Source organism: Rhineura floridana, chromosome 22 (genome assembly GCF_030035675.1).
Source record: "Rhineura floridana isolate rRhiFlo1 chromosome 22, rRhiFlo1.hap2, whole genome shotgun sequence".
NCBI classification, from domain to species: Eukaryota; Metazoa; Chordata; class Lepidosauria; order Squamata; family Rhineuridae; genus Rhineura; species Rhineura floridana.
The window spans coordinates 3563606-3586584 of NC_084501.1; the positions used below are offsets into that span (position 1 = coordinate 3563606).

At 45.3% G+C, this 22979-nt stretch overlaps 1 protein-coding gene across 3 annotated transcripts in view; it reads left to right on the top strand.

Moving 5' to 3' along the window:
• The first annotated feature begins 965 nt into the window (after positions 1–965).
• ARHGAP30 (Rho GTPase activating protein 30) overlaps positions 966–22979 on the top strand; it is a 42850-nt gene continuing 20836 nt past the window's right edge. For all 3 annotated transcript variants that reach the window (XM_061606496.1, XM_061606497.1, XM_061606498.1), the window contains exon 1: positions 966–1452. In XM_061606496.1, the coding sequence (XP_061462480.1) occupies positions 1344–1452 (109 nt within the window). In that variant the 5' untranslated portion in view covers positions 966–1343. The remainder of the gene's footprint in view (positions 1453–22979) is intronic.

A 22979-nucleotide genomic window follows, 5' to 3' on the forward strand; every position in this document is an offset into this window, starting at 1 on the left:
TTGTATAAATTACATTACAATTCTGATACCGTGCCCTATACATTTAAAGCAGGCGTGGCTTCCCCCAAAGAATCCTGGGAACTGTAGTTTGTACTGAGAGTTGCTATTTCCCTTACAAAGCTACAGTTCCTGGAGTCCTGGGAAGCGGGATCTTCCAACAACTCTCAGCACAAAACACAATCCTCAGGATTCTTGGGGAAAGTCATGAATGCTTAAAGTTGTGTAATAATGGTTTAAATATTTAGTGCAGATGGGGCCTGCGTGGAGTCAAATAACATACATGGGTGCAAAATTAGAGTAAAGATTTCAAATGATGATTTAAATATATACCTCTGGACAATAAATGAGTTGGGGCTGATGGGGGTTGCAGTCCACATTGGCAAAATCTGGCAAATTCTACCTAATGGCTCACCAAGCAATAAACTTGTCCCAGCCTTGTGGTTTGCTAGCCAAAGAGTGCAAACGCACCAGCATAACCAGGATGACATCCTCGAGTCTAGGCCCTCAAAGTTAAATGTTAAATATTCTATGTTATTAATGTTTCAAACATTCAAACCACTGTAAACATATTAGGCTGCTTGTGTTATGTCCTGCCCCTCCCAATTAGAATCTTCAATGCAAAATTTCTGGCTATGGGCCCAAAATCTGGTTTGGGGGGGGGCCTTCACATGATTCACCTTGGGATTTTACCTGTCAGAAATGAGAAATCTGCATGGATTGATAAGGAGGATGTGTGGTCGTGTGGCCTAATCCGTAAATCCTACATCCATGTATCAGCAAGTGTGTTTTGTGTGTGTGTGTGATAGAGATGGAGAGAGCTTTATGCGCAAGAGTCAGGTTGTGGTTTCAAAGATGTTCTATACAGGAAGTCGGGTTTGGAGGCAAAGCTGAACTCACTTCCTGTTGGGCTCTGGGTGAAAACAGAAGTGTAGCATTTTCTTTTATTTTTCTTCAGGCCCCAGGGCCTCAGCAGTTGTTTCTCCCCAGTTGTACATTTTGTTGCAGCACCAAAGAACCCGGAAATATCGGAGCCCATCCACCTCTGGCTACCCTAGCTGCTGGAGAGCCATTTCGGTTTTCATCCGGTTGCTGGGATGATCTTGGGCAGCATGAAGAATTGATGGCTCAGAGACCAGCCATGGGTTTGAGAAAGCAAAAGATCTCCGTGGCGGCAGGACTGTGAGCGGCATCTGCAGAAAGAGGCAGGGGCTGGGAGTTCTGTCGTCAAAAGCTCTTGCCCTAGTCCCAATGAGCCCACAGAGCCCTTGGGGGACAGAAGCAACTGAGGGGCCTTGAACGTTGAGAGCCTGTGAGGGCAGCGCCCAAGCATTTCCACTACACACATGTCGCTCGCCATGAAAGCTCGGCAGAGGGTGAAGCGGAAGGGACCAGCCAAGGATCGGGTCTTTGGGTGTGACCTAGTGGAGCATCTCCAGTTATCTGGTCGAGATGGTAAGTGATTTCTCTTTTTGGAGGCTGGAAATTCCCTTGTCTGCCCTCCATCATCCAGACAGGAAATGGTGTGAGATCAGGGCCTCTATACAACAAGGGTTGCTTAGAAGTCTTGTTTTGGATTGCACTGTGGGCCTTGGTTGGGCATCTAGAGGGGGCCCTTCCTGGCTGGCTGCCAGCTTTGCACAAGGCAGCCAGTGACTTTAACAGGGTACATTGTAAAGCATTTGCATGTGTGACTAAGTTCTTGAAATTCCAGATGAGTTCCACTGTGAAATGACACACTGACCTGCCTAAAAAAAACCCTAAAAACAAACCTTAATTGATTTTGTTGTTTATTTTAATGTTTCCAAATCCACCCTTCATCCAATGGATTCTGGGAAAGTGTGCAATGATAAGAAGTAATAAAATAAAACATCAGAATGTTTGTTACAAAGCAACATGAGAGGCAACAAAACTGCGAAACTATTAAACAAGCAGAGGCCATAAAATCCGGGGAAGGGGTGTGGCTCAGAGGTGTAGCATCAAAATCCCTGGTTCATTTCCCGACAATTCCAGGCAGAGCTGGTGATGTCCCCCTTCTGAAACCCTGAAGCCATTGCTGAACTAGATGGACTAGTAGGCTGACTCAGGATAAGGCCTCTGCCTATGTCCCTAACCGATTTAAAATGCCTGGGCAAATGAACATGTCTTAATCGCAGAGCTTGGAAAAGTTACTTTCTTGAACTACAACTCCCACCAGCCCAATCTAGTGGCCATGCTGGCTGGGGCTGATGGGAGTTGTAGTTCAAAAAAAGTAACTTTTCCAAGCTCTGCTTAATCGGGCACTAAAAAGAGTGCAGTGTCTGCATCAGTCAAACTACCTTGGGGAGGGGAGGGGGGACCACCGTGAATCTGTTGGAATCACCGTAGGAGGTTTGCCAAGACCCTCAGCAATTTTCAAGTGTTCCATTGGATGGGGAGAAATTTGGGAACCACTGTTGTAAACCTATATACACGGATGTTTCCTGATTTGACCAAGTAAAATCAGAACGAAATGCAAGCATTTACTAGATGCTATTACTTGGCAGTTATCACTGTCAAATGCTGACTGTAAGTCTTCATGTACTGCTGCTGCATGTCAGTGGTTAGTTAATGTCAATCACCGTCTTGAACTGCATCTTCAGTTTCTCTTTCCTACATGAACCACATTTACCCATGGGGGAAGGGCCACAGCTGAGTAGCAGAACACCTGCTTTGCATGCAGAAGGTCCCAGGTAAGGCTGGGAGATATTCCCTGCCTGAAACCCTGGAGGGCTGCTGTCAGTGTAGGCAGTACTGAGCAAGATGGACCAATGGTTTGACTCAGCTTCCTATACTAAGACAGCGTCCTGTGTCCCTATGGTTCAAACAGGATGAGAAAAATTCAGCAGCATTTCACGTGAAAATGGTCTAAGAAAAACAGGGCACAGAGTGCTGAGCACTGATAGAGAACTAGTTATTAATCAGGGATGAGTAGCTCCAGGACAGGCCAACAGCCTGTTCTCCTCTCTGTCTTTGGCTGCAAAACATCCATGAAATGTTTGAATATTTACTGAGGTTTTGCTGAATACTCTATTTTCAGCACCATTATTTGACATCTGAAAATGGAAATGGACTGCCTTCATAGAATCATAGAATAGTAGAGCTGGAAGGGGCCAACCCCCTGGCCTGCAAGTCGATCCCGACTTACGGCGACCCTATGAAGAGGGTTTTCATGGTAAGCGGTATTCAGAGGTGGTTTACCGTTGCCTCCCTCTGATGCTGAATTGTCACCCAATGTAGGGTGGACATCCACGTTAAAAACTGATGTAAGGAAGAGTTAGGGAAGAACACTCTACACTTGTGGTGCTGCTACTGAGGAGGCCCTTTCCTCATTAGCTGACCACCATGCATCAGTTGGTGGGGTCCTGGAGAAAGACCTCTGAGGAATGTGTGGACAGGCATGTGAGGAGATCAACAATCCCTTTAGATATCCTGGTCCCAAGGTGTAAAGGACTTTTAAAGGCCAGAACCAGCACTTTGAATTGAGCCTGGAAGCGAGTTGGGAGCCAGAGCAGTTGGCACACCACAGGCATCACATGATCACAGTACCTAGGCCCAGTTGGCAATCCAACAGCTGCATTCTGAACTAAAGCTAGCAGCTGAACAGTTGGTAAAGGCAGCCCCCCATATAACTTCTTACAGTGACAGGGGGGAGAATTTTGATTTGGTTTGCATTTCAAGCAGAATTTATCAAATTCGCACTTTCTGAAACAATATGACATCAAAGCCATCCTTCAAAATTCACATTTATAAGAATTTTGGGATGCAGTTCGCCAACTAAACAATATTTATAAAACTGTCATATGTTAGGGGAAAGTGTGCATAAAATTGAACACATGAGTGAAAATAACATGCAAAAAGCCATGATGTGATGAGAAATGGCTTGCAAAAGTGTGTACCTTTGTCAAAATTTCTCCACAAAAATGTGTTTATTTGGAGAAATTCACACTAAAATGGTGGAGAATTTTCATGAGGATTTAAAAACTATTGCAGGTTTCTGTAGAAATTGGGAGAACTGAGTTTAAGATTGGAAAACTTAGAAACCAGAGAACTGAACTTGACAGATCTCTCCATCCCTATCTTCCAGTAGTCTAATCTGGCGGTCCATGATGCGGTCGCAGCTGGCTAGGGATGGAAAGATCTGTCAATTTCAGTTCTCTAGTTTCTAAATTTTCCAATCTTAAATTCAGTTCTCCACATTTATGCATTTTTTTAATCCTCATGAAAAATTTCCAGCATTTTATTGTGAATTTCTCCCAATAAACACATTTTTTTTGCAGGCAGCTTTGACTCGCTTTTTTGCAAGAAATCTGGAGGTATGAATTTTGAAAGATGGCTGTACTTCAATTCTCATATTGTTTCAGAAAGCGTGAATCTGATAGATTCAGCTTGAAATGCAAACAATCAAATTTCTCGCCCATCCCTACAGCTGGCACACCAACCTAAACGGATAACAGAGGAAGATAGGACGCTGTCTTATACCAAGTCAGAGCATGGGTCCATCTGTTGGGGTTTGGTATATGTTGCAGTGGAGTGCAGAAATGAAAACGTAAGACTGGTGGTTGAAAGAATAAAGAAACTTGGGGTTTATTACCACCGGGATATCAAGTCACTTTGACCATAGACATACGTGTGGGCATTATAGAGTCATGGGGAAGCACTCACACACTATCTAACTAACAAGATGAAGGAGGAAGGAAGTAAAGCCTGAGAAAAGCAATCTTCATATCAACATGTGATTTACTGAAGACGGAATAGGTGAGGGAAGAATAGGTTGCCTTTCTGTCTATGATCCCCCACGCCCCCTGGTTCAGGTGACTGGTCACAAGCATTGTCACAAGCATCGGTGCTTTACTCCCAACACCATCTAGCTCAGTATTGTCTAGACCAGCCTTTTTCAACCAGTGTGCCTCCAGATGTTGTTGGACCACAACTCCCATCAGCCTCAGCCAGCATTGTCAATGGTCAGGAAAGATGGTCCAACAATATCTGGAGGCACACTGGTTGGGAAAGGCTGGTCTAGACAGACTGGCAGTGGCTCATCCGGGTTTTAGGCAGAGAATTTTCTCAGCTCTACTTGGCAGTGCCAGGGACTGAACCCGGAACCTTCCACATGCAAAGCAGATGTTTCACCACTGAAAAGGCTCCACACCAAGGAGACAATCTGCACCTCCAGTGTCAAAGTGGCATTGCCTGTTCTTTCATAGAGAGGGCAACCACATCTAACACAGGTGAACGCCCTTCACCTTGCAAGATGCTACAGCCTTAGTCCCGATTGTTTTAGGCTGGGCAGGATTTCTGGGACAGCCAAGGTTTATTTTGAGAGATGAAGCCTTCTGGTCGACATGTTCCAAGACAAAGTTATTTGAGATGGGCAATCCTCTTCCGCACTAAATAGCTGCTCTTAGTAGTTTGTGTTTTTCATCAGCAGATTACACGAGAATCTTTAGTTTCTTGTGTAAGGTGGGGGGGGAGTTACAGATGTAGCTGAACTTTATTTGGGCCTCAACGCTCCCGAGGGCTGATGCAGAACCTCCCAGAGTTCAGCTTTATCATTTGAAGGCAGTGCACCTCTGAGCATGTGTAGATCACCTATCACCACAATGAACGTCACCCAACCCCTCAACTGTGTTGGGATGCATATTGCATCACATGGAATGAGGTTTTAGATATAAGAGAAATAAATAAAGGCCCTGTCTGCAGTATCATAGAATATTAAACAGGCATGGCTTCCCCCAAAGCATCCTGGGAACTGTAGTTTATCAAGGGATCTGAGAGGAGACCCCTAGTCCCCTCACAGAACTACAATTCTCAGAGTGGTTTAACTGTCAGTTGCTCTTCCCAGGGAACTCTGGGAATTGTAGCTGGTTGAGGGGAATAGGACCCTCCAAACAACTCTCAGGCCCTTAACCAACAACAGTTCCCAGGATGCTTTGGGAGAAAACCGTGACTTCTTAAAGTGGTATGATACCGCTTTAGGTGTATTGTGCAGATGGGCCCAAAGAAACAAACATCCAGTGGAAAATGCCACTCTGCTCCCTGCACTGCCTCTAAGCTCTTGGATCAGCGTCTGGCCAGCTTAGCTGGGTGTGTGGTGGCAAACGAGGCACACAGGAAATGAACTGTGGGGTGCAAAGGAAGGCAAGCAATGCAAACTCTGCCGCAGGAAGAGTAGGGGAAGGGAGGCAGCTCATGTAACTTCCTTGATTTGCTGGTGGCTGGCCCTTGCTAGCTTGGGTGAGATTGCATCAACTAGGTGCTTGAGCAAGCAAGGGGAAATGCAGTGGGCGGTGAATGATGGCAGGACGCTATGGACACGCTGCTTAGAGTATTGCAGGCACAGCACTCTACATCTTCCTCTCTGCCAGCCCAAGAGTCCCCCTTGGCGAGGCACAGGCCCTGTTTTCTACTTCCTGGTACATCACTGTGCCTCATTTGTCTGCGTTTTTATCTTTTCACAGGATTTTTAAAACTGCATTTCTTACATTGATATCCCACCTTTCCTCCAAGGAGCTCTGGGTAACATGCATGGTTCCTCCTGATCTTCACCTGACAACGGCCTTGCGAGGCTGATAATTGGTGACTGGCCCAGGCTTGGTGGCTGAGTGGGCATTTCAACCCTGGTCTCCCAGGTCCTACTCTGTTACACTCAGAGCTTGGAAAAGTTACTTTTTTTGAACTACAACTCCCATCAGCCCAATCCAGTGGCCATGATGGCTGGGGCTGATGGGAGTTGTAGTTCAAAAAAGTAACTTTTCCAAGCTCTGGTTACACTACACTAGATGCCTGTGTAGGTCCTTAAGGGCATGTGGGCGGAATGAAACTTGCAAATAGTAAGGTGAACAAATGTAATTAGTTGGAACTGTAATTATATAAAACAATACAGCAATTGCCTCAAAAAGACGGGTAAATGCAGTTGCTGAATACATGAACAAGGCAATAATCTCTCTGAGACCAAAGGCAAAAAATCAAGCAATTCTTGCTTGCACACTTTGCGATCAGCCAGTCTAAACTTTCCTCTAATCCACCAAACTCCTGGAGGTGTCACAGCTATTTCTTTGGCAGCAGCTTTAATCCCCACAGCCAGGGTAGAGCAGCACCTTTTTTCAGCCCAAGGGCCGCATTCCCTTGTAGGGAACCTTCCATGGGCCACATGCTTGTGGTGGGCAGGGCAAGAGGAGAAATCTGGCTGGGGTAACAAGTGTGATGGATCTTTCTATAAAATGTAAATGGACTGTCTTCAAGTCGACTGGACTTATGGGCTACCCTATGGATAGGGTTTTCATGGTAAGCGGTATTCAGAGGGGGTTTCCCATTGCCTCCCTCTGAGGCTGAGAGGCAGTAACTGGCCCAAGGTCACCCAGGGAGCTTCATGGCTGTGTGGGGATTCGAACCCTGGCCTCCCGGGTCGAAGTCCAGCACTCTAACCACTACACCACACTGGCTCTCTGGATCTTTCTATAGCAGATTACATACCAGCCACACAAGTCAGAGGTTTCCACACACGCAACATGACACATCTCCTTCCATCCCCTGTCCAGATCAGCAAGAGGCATTATTGCCGTTTGAGGACACCTTCTAGCCAGGCAAAAGCACGTGAGGAGGGTGCGGTGCAGAGCCAGTGAGCGGTGTGTCTGGGGGGCGGGGGGGTTCTTCCCAAGGGCCAGACAGCAACAGAGCAAATGGCCCAGTTTGGAGCATAGGTCTGCAATTAGAATTCAATCCTAATCAATAATACCAGATATATACGAAATACAAAAATTATTCCCCGTCCCCGTGTTAATTAACCATACATATACATGGAACCAGTGTTATTGTAATGTGTCATGTCTTTTACTTGTACGTCGCCCAGAGTGGCTGGACAACCAGCCAGATGGGCGACTAATAAATATAATATAATATAATAATAATAATAATAATAATAATAATATTTATTTATTTATCTATTTATTTCGATTTCTTACCCACCTTTCAGCACAATTTCCCAAGCCGGGATACAACAATAAAATATACAATTATAAAACAAAGCAAACAATTACAACCACAAAACAAGTGTAAACGCAATTAAAAATAGTCAGTAGTCAATTTATTTATATACTGCATTTCCACAAATTGTCCATGCCCAAAGAGGTCTATGTAAACAAACAGTCCAAATACTGTCACATGACAATACATGTTAAAAAGAACAATCGCTACAACACTAAAAAAAAATCCATATAATATACAACAAGATGTAAATGAGCATAAAGCTCACCAATAAATTTCAAGCCAAAATATCCAAAAGCAACCCCCAAAGCTGATACAATAGTTTAATGTATGAAACAACTGAAAATAATTCCATATATAACAATACAGACATTTAAAAACAATCCCACGTATAAAAACAGTTAATAATAGTTCCAATACAGATGCAGACTGGGATAAGGTCTCCACTTAAAAGGCTTCTTGAAAGAGGAAGGTCTTCGGTAGCTGCCAAAAAGACAACAGAGATGGCACCTGTCTAATATTTAAGGGGAGGGAATTCCAAAGGGTAGGTGCTGCAACCCTAAAGGCACGATTCCTATATTGTGCAGAACGGACCTCCTGATGAGATGGTATCTGCAGAAGGCCCTCACCTGCAAAGCACGTAATTGACTGGGTATATAAAGGGTAAGAACCAATTACCTAGAGAGGTGGTGGGCTCTCTGACACTGGAGGCATTCAAGAGGCAGCTGGACAGCCATCTGTCGGGAATGCTTTGATTTGGATTCCTGCATTGAGCAGGGGGTTGGACTCGATGGCCTTGTAGGCCCCTTCCAACTCTACTATTCTATGATTCTAAGATGATCTTTCACGCATCATGGTCCCAAGTGCTATAGGGCTTTGTACACCAAAACCAGCACCTTGAACTTAGCCTGGAAGCTAATGGGCAGCCACTGCAATCTCCCTGATAGAAGATAATAAAGAGTCCAGAAATATTATTCAGCTTCCTGGCAGAACCAGCTTTAGATCATTCTTTCCTTCTAGCGCTCCACTGAATGACCCTGCCCTACTGTGCTAAACCAACCCACATCTCTTGCTAGAATTTTTAGTGTGATTAATTAGCAGTTTGGGCGGAAAGGTACATAGCTCAGTGGGAGAGCAGTTGCTTTGCCTCTGAAGGTCCCATGTTCAGTCCCTGGAAGCATCCCTATTTCAAAATGGACCAAGGAGCAGCTGATGGGAAAGAGCTTCTTCTCTCCCTGAGAGCCAGGAAAACTGCTGCCAGTCAGAGTAGACCAGGGGGAGCCAATGTAGTTCCCTCCAGATGTTGTTGGAGTACAACTCCTATCAGCCGCAGCCAGCATGGTCAATGGTCAGGGTTGATGGGAGGTGCAGTCCAACATAACATTGGATAATTGGTCTGTTGCCTGCTTTGGATGGGGTCATACTCCCTCTGAAAGAGCAGATCCGTAGTCTCGGGGTGCTCCTGGATCCATCTTTGTCACTAGAGGCCCAGGTGACCTCCATGGCTAGGAGTGCCTTTTACCAGCTTCGGCTGGTAAGACAGCTACGGCCGTTTTTGGACCGGGATAGCCTGACCACTTGTCCATGCACTGGTAACCTCCAGGCTGGATTACTGTAATGTGTTCTATGTGGGGCTGCCCTTGAGGTTGGTCCGGAAGCTGCAGCTGGTGCAAAATACGGTGGCGAGACTGCTCACTAGGGCAGGGTATTGCCAGCATGTTACCCCGCTGCTGAAATAATTGCACTGGCTGCCCATTAGCTACCAGGGCAAGTTCAAGGTTCTACTTTTGGTGTCAAAAGCCCTGTACAGCTTGGGACCAGGATACCTGAAAGACTGTCTTATCCCTTGTATATCCAGTCGATCACTGCACTCTGCAGGTGAGGGCATCTTGCAGATACCATCTTATCAGGAGGTCCGTTCCCCACCACATAGGAAGCGGACCTTTAGTGTAGCGGCACCGACCCTTTGGAATTCCCTCCCTTTAAATATTAGACAGGTGCCATCTCTGTTATCTTTTCAGCGCCTACTGAAGACCTTCCTCTTTCAAAAAGCCTTTTAAGTAGAGACCTTATCCCAGTCTGTGTCTGTGTTGGAATTGCTTTTAAAGATGTTTTTAAAGCTTTTTAGAAAAAATGTTTTTAAAGATGTTTTGTTTTAATATTTTAACATCTGTTTTTAAGATGTTTTAGAGTGTTTTTTGTGTTTTTGTTTGCCGCCCTGAGCTTCTACTGAGAGGAAAGGCAGGATATAAATGTAATAAATAAATAAACAAACATCTGGAGGGAACCACATTGGCTGCCCCTGAAGTAGACAGTACTAAGGTAGAGGGAAAACCGGTCTAGCCTGTCATAATGCAACTTCCTAAATTCCTGTGTTGTCATCAGAGCCAGTCCTACCAGGGCTGGCACCAGACTGGAGTGGGCTCTTGGCACCCTCCCATGCAGCCAGTGCATGCACACCATCACCCACGATACTGAGTGTGACCATGTAGCATGCTGATGCAGCAACAGGGGAGGTCATGCAGCCGGGCCTACTTAAGCCTGTGCCACCTCCCATGCCCCCACGTCATTGCGCTGAGTGCATACATACATCTGCCATCATCAAAGATAGCAGGTGTGGCAACATGGGAGGTCATGTGGCTGGGCCTATTTAAGTGCATGCTGGCTGCATGTGTGGGTGTTGCCTGGGACAGTGGATCTCCCACGCTGTGATATGGTCCAGTGTTGGGGCACACGGCGTGATTTGCAATCATCCCCCTGCGAGCTGATGCTAGTGCACAGCATGGAGCGGGAGCTCCATCCTCCCATCCCCAGCCGCAGAGGCCCCTCTCAGCCGCAAGGGGCCCTTGGCCAGTGCCTGACCTGGCCACCCACTAGTGCCAGGCCTGAGTCTTACTGTTAGGCAGAGTGGCAGCTGATTTGGGATGTCAAAGGACAGTGAATTGCTAATAATTTAATTAATATTATTGTATTTTTTACTGGCAGGGAGTGGGAGAGGTGCTTGTGGGATGTTCTGCCTCAGGTGCCAAAATAACCTGGTTAGCCTTGTGTACTCTGCACCCTGAGTTGTTGAGGAGCTCCATTTACCACTCTGCCCCAGGCAACAAAATGGCTTGAGCTGGCCCGGTTGTCATTCTTCAGGGTCTGACACCCTAGAAGTTAAATTTCTGAGAAGGGGGTGAATGAATCTTGTTCCTCATGCACATCTCTCTAAACCAGAGCTGTATAACCCCCATTTTGGGGGCCTGGTTACCCCACCAACAAATTTTTCTGCTCCTTCCAATATCTCACTGATGTTGGCAGTGGCAGCGGCAGCAAAACGGGGAAGCGATTAAAGTACAGCCAGAGTTGAGGTGGGTGGGGCATAATGCTCTGAGAATGTGTGTGTGTGCACTGACTTCAAGTCGATTCTGACTTATGGCGACCCTCTGAATAGGGTTTTCATGAGGCTGAGAGGCAGTGACTGGCCCAAAGTCACTCAGTGTGCTTCGTGGCTATGTGGGGATTTGAACCATGGTCTCCCAGGTTGTAGTCCAACACCTTAACCACTGCACCACACTGGCTCTCCTGAGTAGGGTTGCCAGGTTCATGGCCTGAGACTGATCCTGTATCTTTAGGAGAAGAGAAAGTCAGCCAAGTGCAGGGGTTCTTGCAACTCTGCAATGGGAAAAACCACAAGGTGGAATTCTCCCCTCTGCACAACTTTTAAAGATACAGAAGACCTCTTAGAGGCTGGGCCTGGAAACCAAAAGGTTTAAAGATACAGAAGACCTCTTCATTGCCAGGCCCAGCCTCCAAGAGGTCTTCTGTATCTTTAAAAGGTGTGCAGGGGGAAGGGAGAATTCCACCTTGTGGTTTTTCCCATTACAGAGTTGCAAGAACACCTGCACGTGTCTGACCTTCTCTTCTCCTAAAGATACAGGATCAGTCTCAGGCCATGAACCTGGCAACCCTACTCAGGTTGAGTAGTGAGAGTGAGCCGTGTCCCTTCTAAGATGGCCAAGTGTCCTACCACCCTGGGCTCCTACTGGGAGAAGGGGCGGGATATAAATCAAATAATAAATCAATCAATCATAGAATCATAGAATAGTAGAGTTGGAAGGGGCCTATAAGGCCATCAAGTCCAACCCCCTGCACAATGCAGGAATCCAAATCAAAGCATTCCCGACGGATGGCTGTCCAGCTGCCTCTTGAATGCCTGCAGTGTCGGAGAGCCCACTACCTCTCTAGGTCATTGGTTCCATTGACGTATGGCTCCAACAGTTAGGAAGTTTTTCCTGATGTGCAGTCGAAATCTGGCTTCCTGCAACTTGAGCCCATTATTCCATGTCCTGCACTCTGGGACGATCGAGAAGAGATCCCGGCCCTCCTCTATAATAATAATAATAAATTTTATTTGTTGGTCGCCTATCTGTCCAGATTAGTGGACACTCTAGGCGACTTACAATAATAGAGAGCAGTACGTAATACAAAATGGGCCAGATTCAAAGTGTTGGTTCTTACCTATAAAGCCCTTAACGGCATTGGACCGCAATACCTGGTGGAACGCCTCTCCCGCTATATACCTGCCCGTTCACTACGTTTGACATCGAAAGCCCTTCTCCGGGTTCCAACGCATATGGAGGCCCGGAGAGTAATAACCAGAGCTAGGGCCTTCTCAGTGGTGGCCCCCGAGTTATGGAACGCCCTCCCTGATGAGATACGCCTGGCGCCTTCTTTATTATCTTTTTGGCGCCAGGGTAAAGACCTACCTCTTTGCCCAGGCATTTTAATTTAATTTTATTTTAATTTGTTTTTGTCTTGATTTTGTTTCTATATTTTACAGTGTATTGTTATCATGTTTATTGTATTTTAATCTGTTTTTACTTTTTTGTACACCGCCCTGAGAGCTAGAAAGCTATAGGGCGGTTTAAAAATCTAATAAAATTAATTAATTAATTAATTAATTAAAAATAAAATACAAGCAAACACAATCATAATCCATTTAAAACCAATTTCTATTTAAAACCTTATAAAATTAATCCTCCCCAATCCAATAGGCCCGCCTGAATAGCCAGGTTTTTAAGGCTTGGCGAAAACCCATCAGGGAGGGAGCATGTCGGAGATCAAAAGGAAGGGAATTCCAGAGGGTGGGGGCCACGACCGAGAAGGCCCTCTCTCTGGTCCGCACCAGCCTAGCTGTTTTCACCGGTGGGACCGAGAGAAGGTCTTGTGAGGCTGATCTTGTCAGGCGGCATAATTGGTGATTCTGTAGGCGCTCCTTCAGATAGACTGGGCCGAAACCGTATAGGGTTTTAAAGGTCAGCACCAACACCTTGAACTGGGCCCGGTAAACAACTGGTAACCCGTGAAGATCTATCAACACTGGCGTGATATGATCACGGCTGTGCTTAATCAAGCGTGCCGCCGCATTCTATGTGACAACCTTTCATGTACTTGAAGAGTGCTATCATATCTCCCCTCAGTCTTCTCTTCTCCAGGCTAAACATGCCCAGTTCTTTCAGTCTCTTCTCATAGGGCTTTGTTTCCAGTCCCCTGATCATCCTTGTTGCCCTTCTCTGAACCTGTTCCAGTTTGTCTGCATCCTTCTTGAAGTATGGAGACCAGAACTGGATGCAGTATTCAAGATGAGCCCTTACCAGTGCTGAATAGAGGGGAACTAATACTTCACGCGATTTGGAAATTATACTTCTGTTACTGCAGCCTAATATAGCATTTGCCTTTTTTGCAGCCACATCACGCTGTTGGCTCATATTCAGCTTGAGATCAACGACAATTCCAAGATCAATAAATGCTTTACAGGGGCAGTCCTCTATTTCGTAGGGTTGTCCTAGGGCAGCCCTCTATTTGAAGCTGTCCTCTGTTTGAAGGGATGTGCAGTCCAAGCCCTAAGAAGGAGGGCAGGACCAGCCGGCCAGGGTGGGGGGACCCCTTGAAGTTGCCTACTAACGGTTCCAGGACTGCCACCTGAGCAGGCACACAGCTCACCTGCTCACTGTCTCGTTCCCCACAACAGTATTCTATTTAAGTTAAGGTAATTATTTCTAAATTTTCATCTGCGCATGTCAGCATATGCACATTTAACACACGTCGGTGCCCTCTTTCTTGGTGATGCAGAAGTGGCCAGGCCAGAGCCTGCTCAGTCTGCTATTCAACTGCTACGAACTGTTGATGGGGAATTTCAAGGGTCTCCTCCTCCCATTTCAAGTCTCACTGGTTTGCTTGTTTATTTATTCATTTTGATAATTTCTATACTGCTTTATATTTCAATAAATAAATAAACTCAAAGTGGTTCACAGCCTAATTTAGAGGATCAAAACGTACAAAATATTAAAATAAAACATTACTAGAGAAGGTCAAATGAAGGTTTTGGTTCTTTGTCTCTAAACTAGACTTGGACTGGTCAGCCCTTTTCATTTATTTAAGGTACTTATATGTTACTTAATCGTTAACATTGGTAAGTGGTGTACATAAAATTACACACACACACAACGAACCATTACAAAGAATTATAAAAATGCATAATAAACAGAACAGTACCGTAAAATGCCTGCTGGAGTAAGAAAGTCTTTGTCGTGTGCCTGAAGTTAAGCAGGGAGAATGGGAATGTAAATGTACTGCCTTCAAGTCGATCCCGACTTATGGCGACCCTATGAATAGGGTTTTCATGGTGAGCGGTATTCAGAGGGGGTTTACCATTGCCCTCCTCTGAGGGAACCTGTCTAATCTCATTTGAGAGGGAGTTCCACAACACTGAATACACGGCTTCTAGTCATTAGGAGCTGTGCAGCTGAACTAGGCGGGACCACCAAGAGAGGCTTCCCCCCACAGAGACTCCCCCCCCCAAGATCTCAGTGACTGGTGGAGTGGGGTGAATCTGTCAATTTCAGTTTCCTCGGTTTCTCAGTTTTCCAATCTTAAACTCAGCTCTCCACATTACCACTTTGCAATTTAAAAAAAACACCTCATGAAAATTCATCAGCATTTTGGTCTAAATTTCTCCCAATAAAAGTATACACATTTTTGTATGTGATTTTGCCTAATATACACATTTTTGCAAAGCAGCTTTCCCTAATGCATTTATTTTCACTAATATATGCATTTTTAGCACAATTTATCCTAATGTATACATTTTTTGTTCACATTACTTGGCTAAACAACTGCATTGCAAAATTCGGAGGAGTGTGAATTTTGAAAGACCACTGTGTTTCAGTTCACATATTGTTTTGGAAAGTGCAAATTTGGCAGGTTTGCCTTTAAATGCAAACTGAATTGAATTTTTTCCCCCATCCCTAGTGATCAGGCAGTCCTTAGATACCCTTGACCCAACTTTTAGGGGGCTTGTAAATTAATATAAGAACCTTGACCATGACCTGGTAACACAAGGGCAGTCCATGCAAGCTTTTAAGCATCAGTGTTATGTGCTGGCAGTAATCTGTCCCATCAACAGTCTAGCCACAGATTCATGTTATGGCTAAATGACTATGTCTGCTCAGAGTTTAGGTAGCAGTTAACACAATAATAGCCTTCCTTTCCTGGCTCTCTTTTGCTTTGAGGACATGCCATGAGAAAAGGAGACAGAAAGGGTGATGCTGTCTGTCTCTTTTGCTTTGAGGACATGCCATGAGAAAAGGAGACAGAAAGGGTGATGCTGTCTGTTTCATCGTGGCATTTCTCCCACTTCAGCTTGAGCCAAGGAAGTTATTAACCATTATTAGTTGAACTCAATGGGACCCACAAGACACCATCACCCTCGTAAATCGGCAGAAGGACGATTGCACAGTAAATGGATATGGCATGCAAGGGACAAAACAGAGCCTCACTTGCAGGGCTGCTGAGAGCTGCACTGGGTGGTCCAGGGCAAAATGCATGATTCCCCCCCCCCAAAAAAAAATCTTCCTACAAACCATTTTCTTTAAACAAGCTTTTAAGTGGCTTAGGTTTAATTTAGGGCAAGAAAGATTAAAAACAGTGGGGCTGGTGGCTTTATCTCAGCGGGGCAGTGGAATTCACTCTGGGCTTTAGTCCCTGTCCAAGGTGCTGAAATGCATTCTCAAAATAGGTTTAGCACCACATTCAGCTCCTTTAACGTTCAGACTAAAACCTGGGGCAGATTCCACTGCCCCACTGACATAGAGCCATGGAGCCATTTGCCACTGATTGAAAAGAAATGAAAACATTTATCAGAATGCCGTTGTATAAATCTATGGTGCGGCCGCATTTGGAATACTGTGTACAGTTCTGGTCGCCTCATCTCAAAAAGGATATTATAGAGTTGGAAAAGGTTCAGAAGAGGGCAACCAGAATGATCAAGGGGATGGAGCGACTCCCTTACGAGGAAAAGTTGCAGCATTTGGGGCTTTTTAGTTTAGACAAAAGGTGGGTCAGAGGAGACATGATAGAAGTGTATAAAATTATGCATGGCATTGAGAAAGTGGATAGAGAAAAGTTCTTCTCCCTCTCTCATAATACTAGAACTCGTGGACATCCAGTGAAGCTGAATGTTGGAAGATTCAGGACAGACAAAAGGAAGTACTTCTTTACTCAGCACATAGTCAAACTATGGAATTTGCTCCCACAAGATGCAGTAATGGCCACCAGCTTGGATGGCTTTAAAAGAAGATTAGACAAATTCATGGAGGACAGGGCTATCAATGGCTACTAGCTGTGATGGCTGTGCTGTGCCACCCTAGTCAGAGGCAGCATGCTTCTGAAAACCAGTTGCCGGAAGCCTCAGGAGGGGAGAGTGTTCTTGCACTCGGGTCCTGCTTGCGGTCTTCCCCCAGGCACCTGGTTGGCCACTGTGAGAACAGGATGCTGGACTAGATGGGCCACTGGCCTGATCCAGCAGGCTCTTCTTATGTTCTTAATGGGATAGTTAATATATTTATTAAAAATAACACTGCTCAGAATGACCCTTGAAAATGCATAAATTTTTGCAGTGAAGAAAATTGTTGTTAATATATTCAATATTATTTTGAGACGTACTTTATATCAGTTTGGGTTAATTTTTGTGCTGTTCCTAACGGTGCTGGTATTATTATTATTATTATTATTATTATTATTATTATTTTACTTACTACAGGACCTGCAAAAGAGGTCCGCAAAATTCATGGTGGTCCTAAATTTCCTGCAAGTACACTAGTATACAGTAGTACTATACACAAACATTTAACAGTGTTTAAAGAACAAGTGTTACATATTTGGTTTTACTCACAAAATGAAAGAAAAGGTACAAATATGCAAATTTCTTCTGGTATGCTAACTGTACAGGCAAAATAATTCTCAGTGAAGTATTAAATAATGGGCTATGAGACCAATCTGTCCTTATATTGAGTAGTGCTAGTGCATCTCTGTTCTACTTCAGCAGAATCCTCATTAGTTTTTTCTTCTAACAGTGCTTGAGCATTCAAAGACTGGTTTTCAGTGCCTCACTCATAACCTCATGCTGATTTTTGAAACTCATATTTTTCTCACTTTTCTATTGTGTGCTCAAGATTTTTATTTGTATCCCACAATGTTAATTTCCCCTTAAAACAATGCCAAAACATATGTAGACTTGTTCTAATGTGTTCTAGTCTGAGACCAAATAATAATAAGACATGACATTCAGTCCCATGTATTACCTGCCATTATATTGATCTTTTAAGAGGCCTATAGGAAACACGTGTTGAGTGAATGTGAACGGAGCCTAGTAGTTTTGTGAACTGAACTGAGGCCTGGTAGTTCTATAAACTGAGCAGGGGCGCCTACTATTAGCAGTTCAGTGAATTGTGAACTGGGGCCTAGTCATTCTGGTCTCACCTTGAGACTTTCAAGCGTATGTTGCGTTTTGCCATATCTTAATCATGTTAATAAATGTTGGTGCTTATAGAAGACTTGGATATGTTGAGATTTAGCAACAGACATTATAGCCACTCTCTGGTCTCTTGAGATACCAAACATCATTTTGTAAAGTATTGTTTCTTTTTTCACAGTCCAGGCCCCAAGGATGTTGCCCCCCTCCGAAACCCTTTTCCCTTGTGCAGTGTGTACCAAGGCTCAGACAGTTGTTCTTGGTACAACCCATCTTTAACCTCCAGACTTTATCATAAACCCACCTTCTTCTTCTTCTTCTTCTTTACATTTGTATACCGCATCATAGCCCAAGCTCTCTGGGCGGTTTACAACAATTAAAAACAAACATACAAATTTAAAAACACTTAAAAAACAATTTAAAAACACATGCTAAAATGCCTGGGAGAAGAGGAAAGTCTTGACCTGGTGCCGAAAAGATAACAGTGTTGGCGCCAGGCGCACCTTGTCACGGAGATCATTCCATAATTTGGGGGCCACCACTGAGAAGGCCCTCTCCCTTGTTGCCATCCTCCCAGCTTTCCTCTGAGTAGGCACCCGGAGGAGGGCCTTGGATGTTGAGCATAGTGTATGGGTGGGTTTGTGTCAGGAGAGGAGTGCCATCAGGCATTGTGGTCCCAAGCCGTGTAAGGCTTTATAGGGTAAAACCAGCACCTTGAATCGAGCTCGGAAACATACAGGCAGCCAATTCAAGTGGGCCAGAATCAGTTTTATATGTTTGAACCGTCTGGTCCCTGTTACCAATCTGGCCGCTGCATTTTGCACAAGCTGCAGCTTCCGAAAATGGAACAACCTCTAGACAAGGCAGAGGAGCAGTGCTCCTGATGTATATTACTAGGGGTTTCCATCTCATTGGAACATTGGAAGCGGTTTATACTGAATCAGACTGTCACTGCGTCTAGATCCATATTGTCACTGGCTGTGCGTCTCCAGTGTCTCCGGCAGACAGGGAATCTTTACTAGCCCTACCTGGGGATGCTAGAGATTGAACGAGGGACATTCTGCATGTAAATCAGATGCTCTGCCACTGAGTTATGCTCCTTCCCCACAAAATAAAGTAAGGTTCTAGTCCACATGGTTCTGAACAAAGGGCTGTTTTAAATAGGAAGCCACCTTATACTGAGTCAGATTGTTGCCCCTTCTAACTCTGTCTTGTCAGTACTGACTGGAAGCAGCTCCCCAGGGTATCAGACACTGAACATTCCCAGCTCTACCGGCAGACACAGGGTACTGACCCTAGGACCTACACTGAGCCATGGTCCTTTCCTTTTAGCAGAGCCCACAGCAGTGAGTAACATAACTGGTGCAGCAGTTAATTTTACTGCCTCCTGGGAAGTCCAAATTCTCTAGGTGAGGCTTTTCTTATAATTTTATCTCCATGCCGAGAAACGTTTCACCTGCTAAGTCTTTGCATGTTGTATTGCTATTGAAGGCACAGGAACAGAACCCATAAAATAGATGGCAACTATGGTTGGGCCACAGTTCATCTCTCCCACCCAACATTCTGATCATCAACCACAGGACAAAGCTTGTTTGCACGAAAGCCTACCGGGAACAGCTATTATCCATTCAGGAGAAGCATCCACCTCTTCTTCTTGTCTCCATCTACTGCATGCTCTCCAACAGTGTGAAAAAAAATGGCACAGAATATGCACTGGGGGTGGTGATGGTGGAATCATTCCTGAGCAAGCTTCCTTTAAGTCCTGACATGCTCTAATCCTGTCCTCCAGGTGAAGCATGTGGGCAACTGTCAAGGTTTATGTAACCATTCCGCTTTTTGGTTCAAGGAAGAGTGATAAGAGATGTGTAACAAGAACAATTAGATGGTATCTGTTAATGACAGGCTGCTTTTGGCACACCTGGGCTGCTGCTTCATGAATACAGTTGACAGAAGCAGATCCCCCAAGACAAGATGTACATTTTCTTGCCAAGCATACCTGAGATGGGCCTTGCTGGTTTACTCAAACCCTCCCACACCTCACAGATGAAAACTGGAGCATGCTGGTAACATCCCAGTTCTCTGCCCAGTTCCCGTCCTTTCCATTATTATCCATTATCAGAGGCTCGAAACCTTCCTTCGGCCTGCTATATCCCTTGACTCTACAATAACCCCGCCCTCCATTGATCTAAGTGCCAGTAGAATCACTGTTGCTTTGGTTAAGGGTGCTTTAGAAAAACATTCTATGTGATAAACCGTTCAAAAGGTACCACAAAAGCAGCAGGCTGTGCACTGTGTGTGTGTACCATGCACAAAGAATTAAAGGCATGTGCTCTGGCGACAAAAAATTAGAGATGGGCTGCGCAGCCAACTCTGTCCTATTTCAGTCATGCTGCCTCTTCCATTTTTCCCATACTCTGGTGTCTCATTCTGTTAATGATTGCGCACTTTCCAGTGCCTTTCAATGCATTCACCGAAAAGGATTTAATTTCCTGGAAGTGCATTCTTTAAAACTGCTACGTACACACACCCGGCCTGTATACCCTACGACAGTTGAGCGGAGAACTTCAGTTCTCCTTTTGCTTCCTGCCTCTGGTTCAGAAATGACATCACCCAGAGAAGGACTCCACCCTCGGTGAGAAAGAGAGACAGTGTACATAAGTGTGTGGACATGCACTTACACATAGCATGTCTTCCCCCCCCCCCGTTTAGTGTAGATCCTGACCAGAGCTTGGAAAAGTTACGTTTTTGAACTATAACTCCCATCAGCCCCAGCCAGCACCTGGCTGGGGCTGATGGGAGTTGTAGTTCAAAAACGTAACTTTTCCAAGCTCTGATCCTGACATTAGAGGCCCAGTGGACGATGCTGACTAGATTCCAAGCCTCTTCAAGCCTACCTACCTAACCCCCCGCCCCAGCTGTGACACTTGAATGGACTTCATTAATTCAAAACTCCCATTTTTAAAAAGCTCATTTGAGCAGTTTTGTATCTTTAAATTCTCTGGTAGTTTGTATAATACCATCTTCCTTACTTCATGAAGGATATATTTCAAATATTTATAGGCCACTTTCCCCAAATATCCAAGGGTCCCACTGTTTAAAAAATCATGTGATATAAAATAATCATAATATAAAATCAAAAGACAAAACTGCAAACAATCATGTTTAAAAACAGCCCTAAATCAAATTGCCTGCCGATATATTTTTTTAAATGAAGACTAGCAGTCGTTATAGAAAACAGAGGGAGACTGGCTCCTCACATGTTAAGACAGAATGTTCCAGAGCTTTGGATTACAGGCCTTTCTTCTTGCAGTCACAGTTCTAACCTCTTGCAGTGAGGGCCATGCCAAGCATTAATCTCCTTACTACAACTGGATATTGGGAAATACTGGCCTTTCAGAGCTGCAGGTCTGAGATCAGGGCTGGCGCCAGAGGGCAGCCAGATTGGGCCCTGGCCAAGGACCCCTGCTGCCCAGAGGGCCCCCTAAAGAGGCCCTCCTTAGGGTGGGAGGATAGCACTTCGTGATTCCGTGATCTGCGGCAGCGTCACCTCCCGACCCTGCCGCAGATTGCAGAGAGGAGGCTCCCAGGCCCCCCCATAAAGACCACATGGGGCCACAACGCCTGTCCACATGCCCCACCTACTTTCCCCATTGCCATGAATGCTGTGCAAGCTGTGCGTGCATACCTACTATCAACCAAGATGGCGGTGGTGGCTTCCCTAAGGCACATGCGTGCCATCAACCAAGATGGTGGTGGTATCATCAGCCTCTTAGGGAAGCCCCCACCGCCATTTTGGTTGATGGCAGGCATGCGCGTGCAGCGTGCAGGGAATTGACATGAAGCTACAGGAGAAGTAGGCTGGGCAGGCAGAGAGGCACTGCAGGCCCCTGGCAGGCTGGTGCCCAAGGGCCCAGTCATTCCTGGCACTGGCCCTCTCTGAGGTTGTAAAAGGCTCAGAACAGGCTGCTTGAACTGGTCCTGGAAACACACCAACAGCCAGTGCAGTTAACATAATCCAGGTCAGGTATGTTCACACTTTCCCATGCCAGTTAAAATACAAGCAGCCATATTTTGCACCATCTGAAGCTCCTGAATAGTCCTCAGAGTGAGGTCCGTGCCACATCATGCACCCGGCAGCAGTAGCCAGCCAAGCCTAGCGTTAGGGACACAGGAAGCCACCTTCAGATACTTGGTCCTTGTAGCTGAGTACTGACTTAGCAGCAGCTGTCCAGGATTTCAGAATCTTGTTCCGGACAGCCTTTGGGAGGGCCTGAAGGTAGAGCCTGACACTGATTTCATGTCTTCTACATTAAATTTTACCTTTGTAGTCCCTTTAGTACCAATCCCTATATATATGTGTGTGTGTGTATATATTGTATTTTATATATTTTAATTTATTTTAATGTTTTTGTGATTTTACTGCTGACAATTTTATTATGTACATGTCTGATTTTATTTTTGTAAGCCGCCCTGAGTGCCCTATTATATGGTAGAAGGGCGAGATAGAAATATTTTAAATAAATAAATAAATTTCAGGGAGGAGTCTCTCCCAACCCTCCCTGGGAATTAAACCGGCATGCAGAGCAGATTCTCTTCCACTGAACTACGGCGCTTTCCCAAAGACGTAGGAGCTCTTGGACCATCTAGCTCAGTATTGTCAATGGCAGCTCCCCAGGGTTTCAACCAGGATTCTTTCCTGGCCTTACCTGGATATGCTGGGGGTTAAACCTGGGGCATTCTGCATGCAAAGCAGATGACCTGCCACTGGTCTGCATCCAAAAGCATGGACCAGTCTTTTTAATCCGGAAAGGGGCTAAGCCTACAGGGCTTGCACAGCAGACGTAACTGATAAAAAGTACTCTAGAGCTGCAACCTGCTTCTCAGAGAGAAGCAAAGCTCCCAGTCGGACCAGATGGAGGTACCGCCACTCCATCTATCCCAGGTAGGTTAACCGCCTAGCATCAAATCCCTCTTACCTGGATTCAGTTGTTACCTGTTCACCCTTGCCCAGATGACCATGGCCTCCAGGTTTAAAGCAGAGACTGCCACCCCCCTCTTGCTTAAATATTGAAACAATTGAGGCCTGCTATAAAATGTTGCAGCATGTCATCACCCCCAGATAGGACTTGTCATGAGCTCCATGGAAAACGCTTGGCAGGACTGGGCTGAGGAGGAGGAGGAG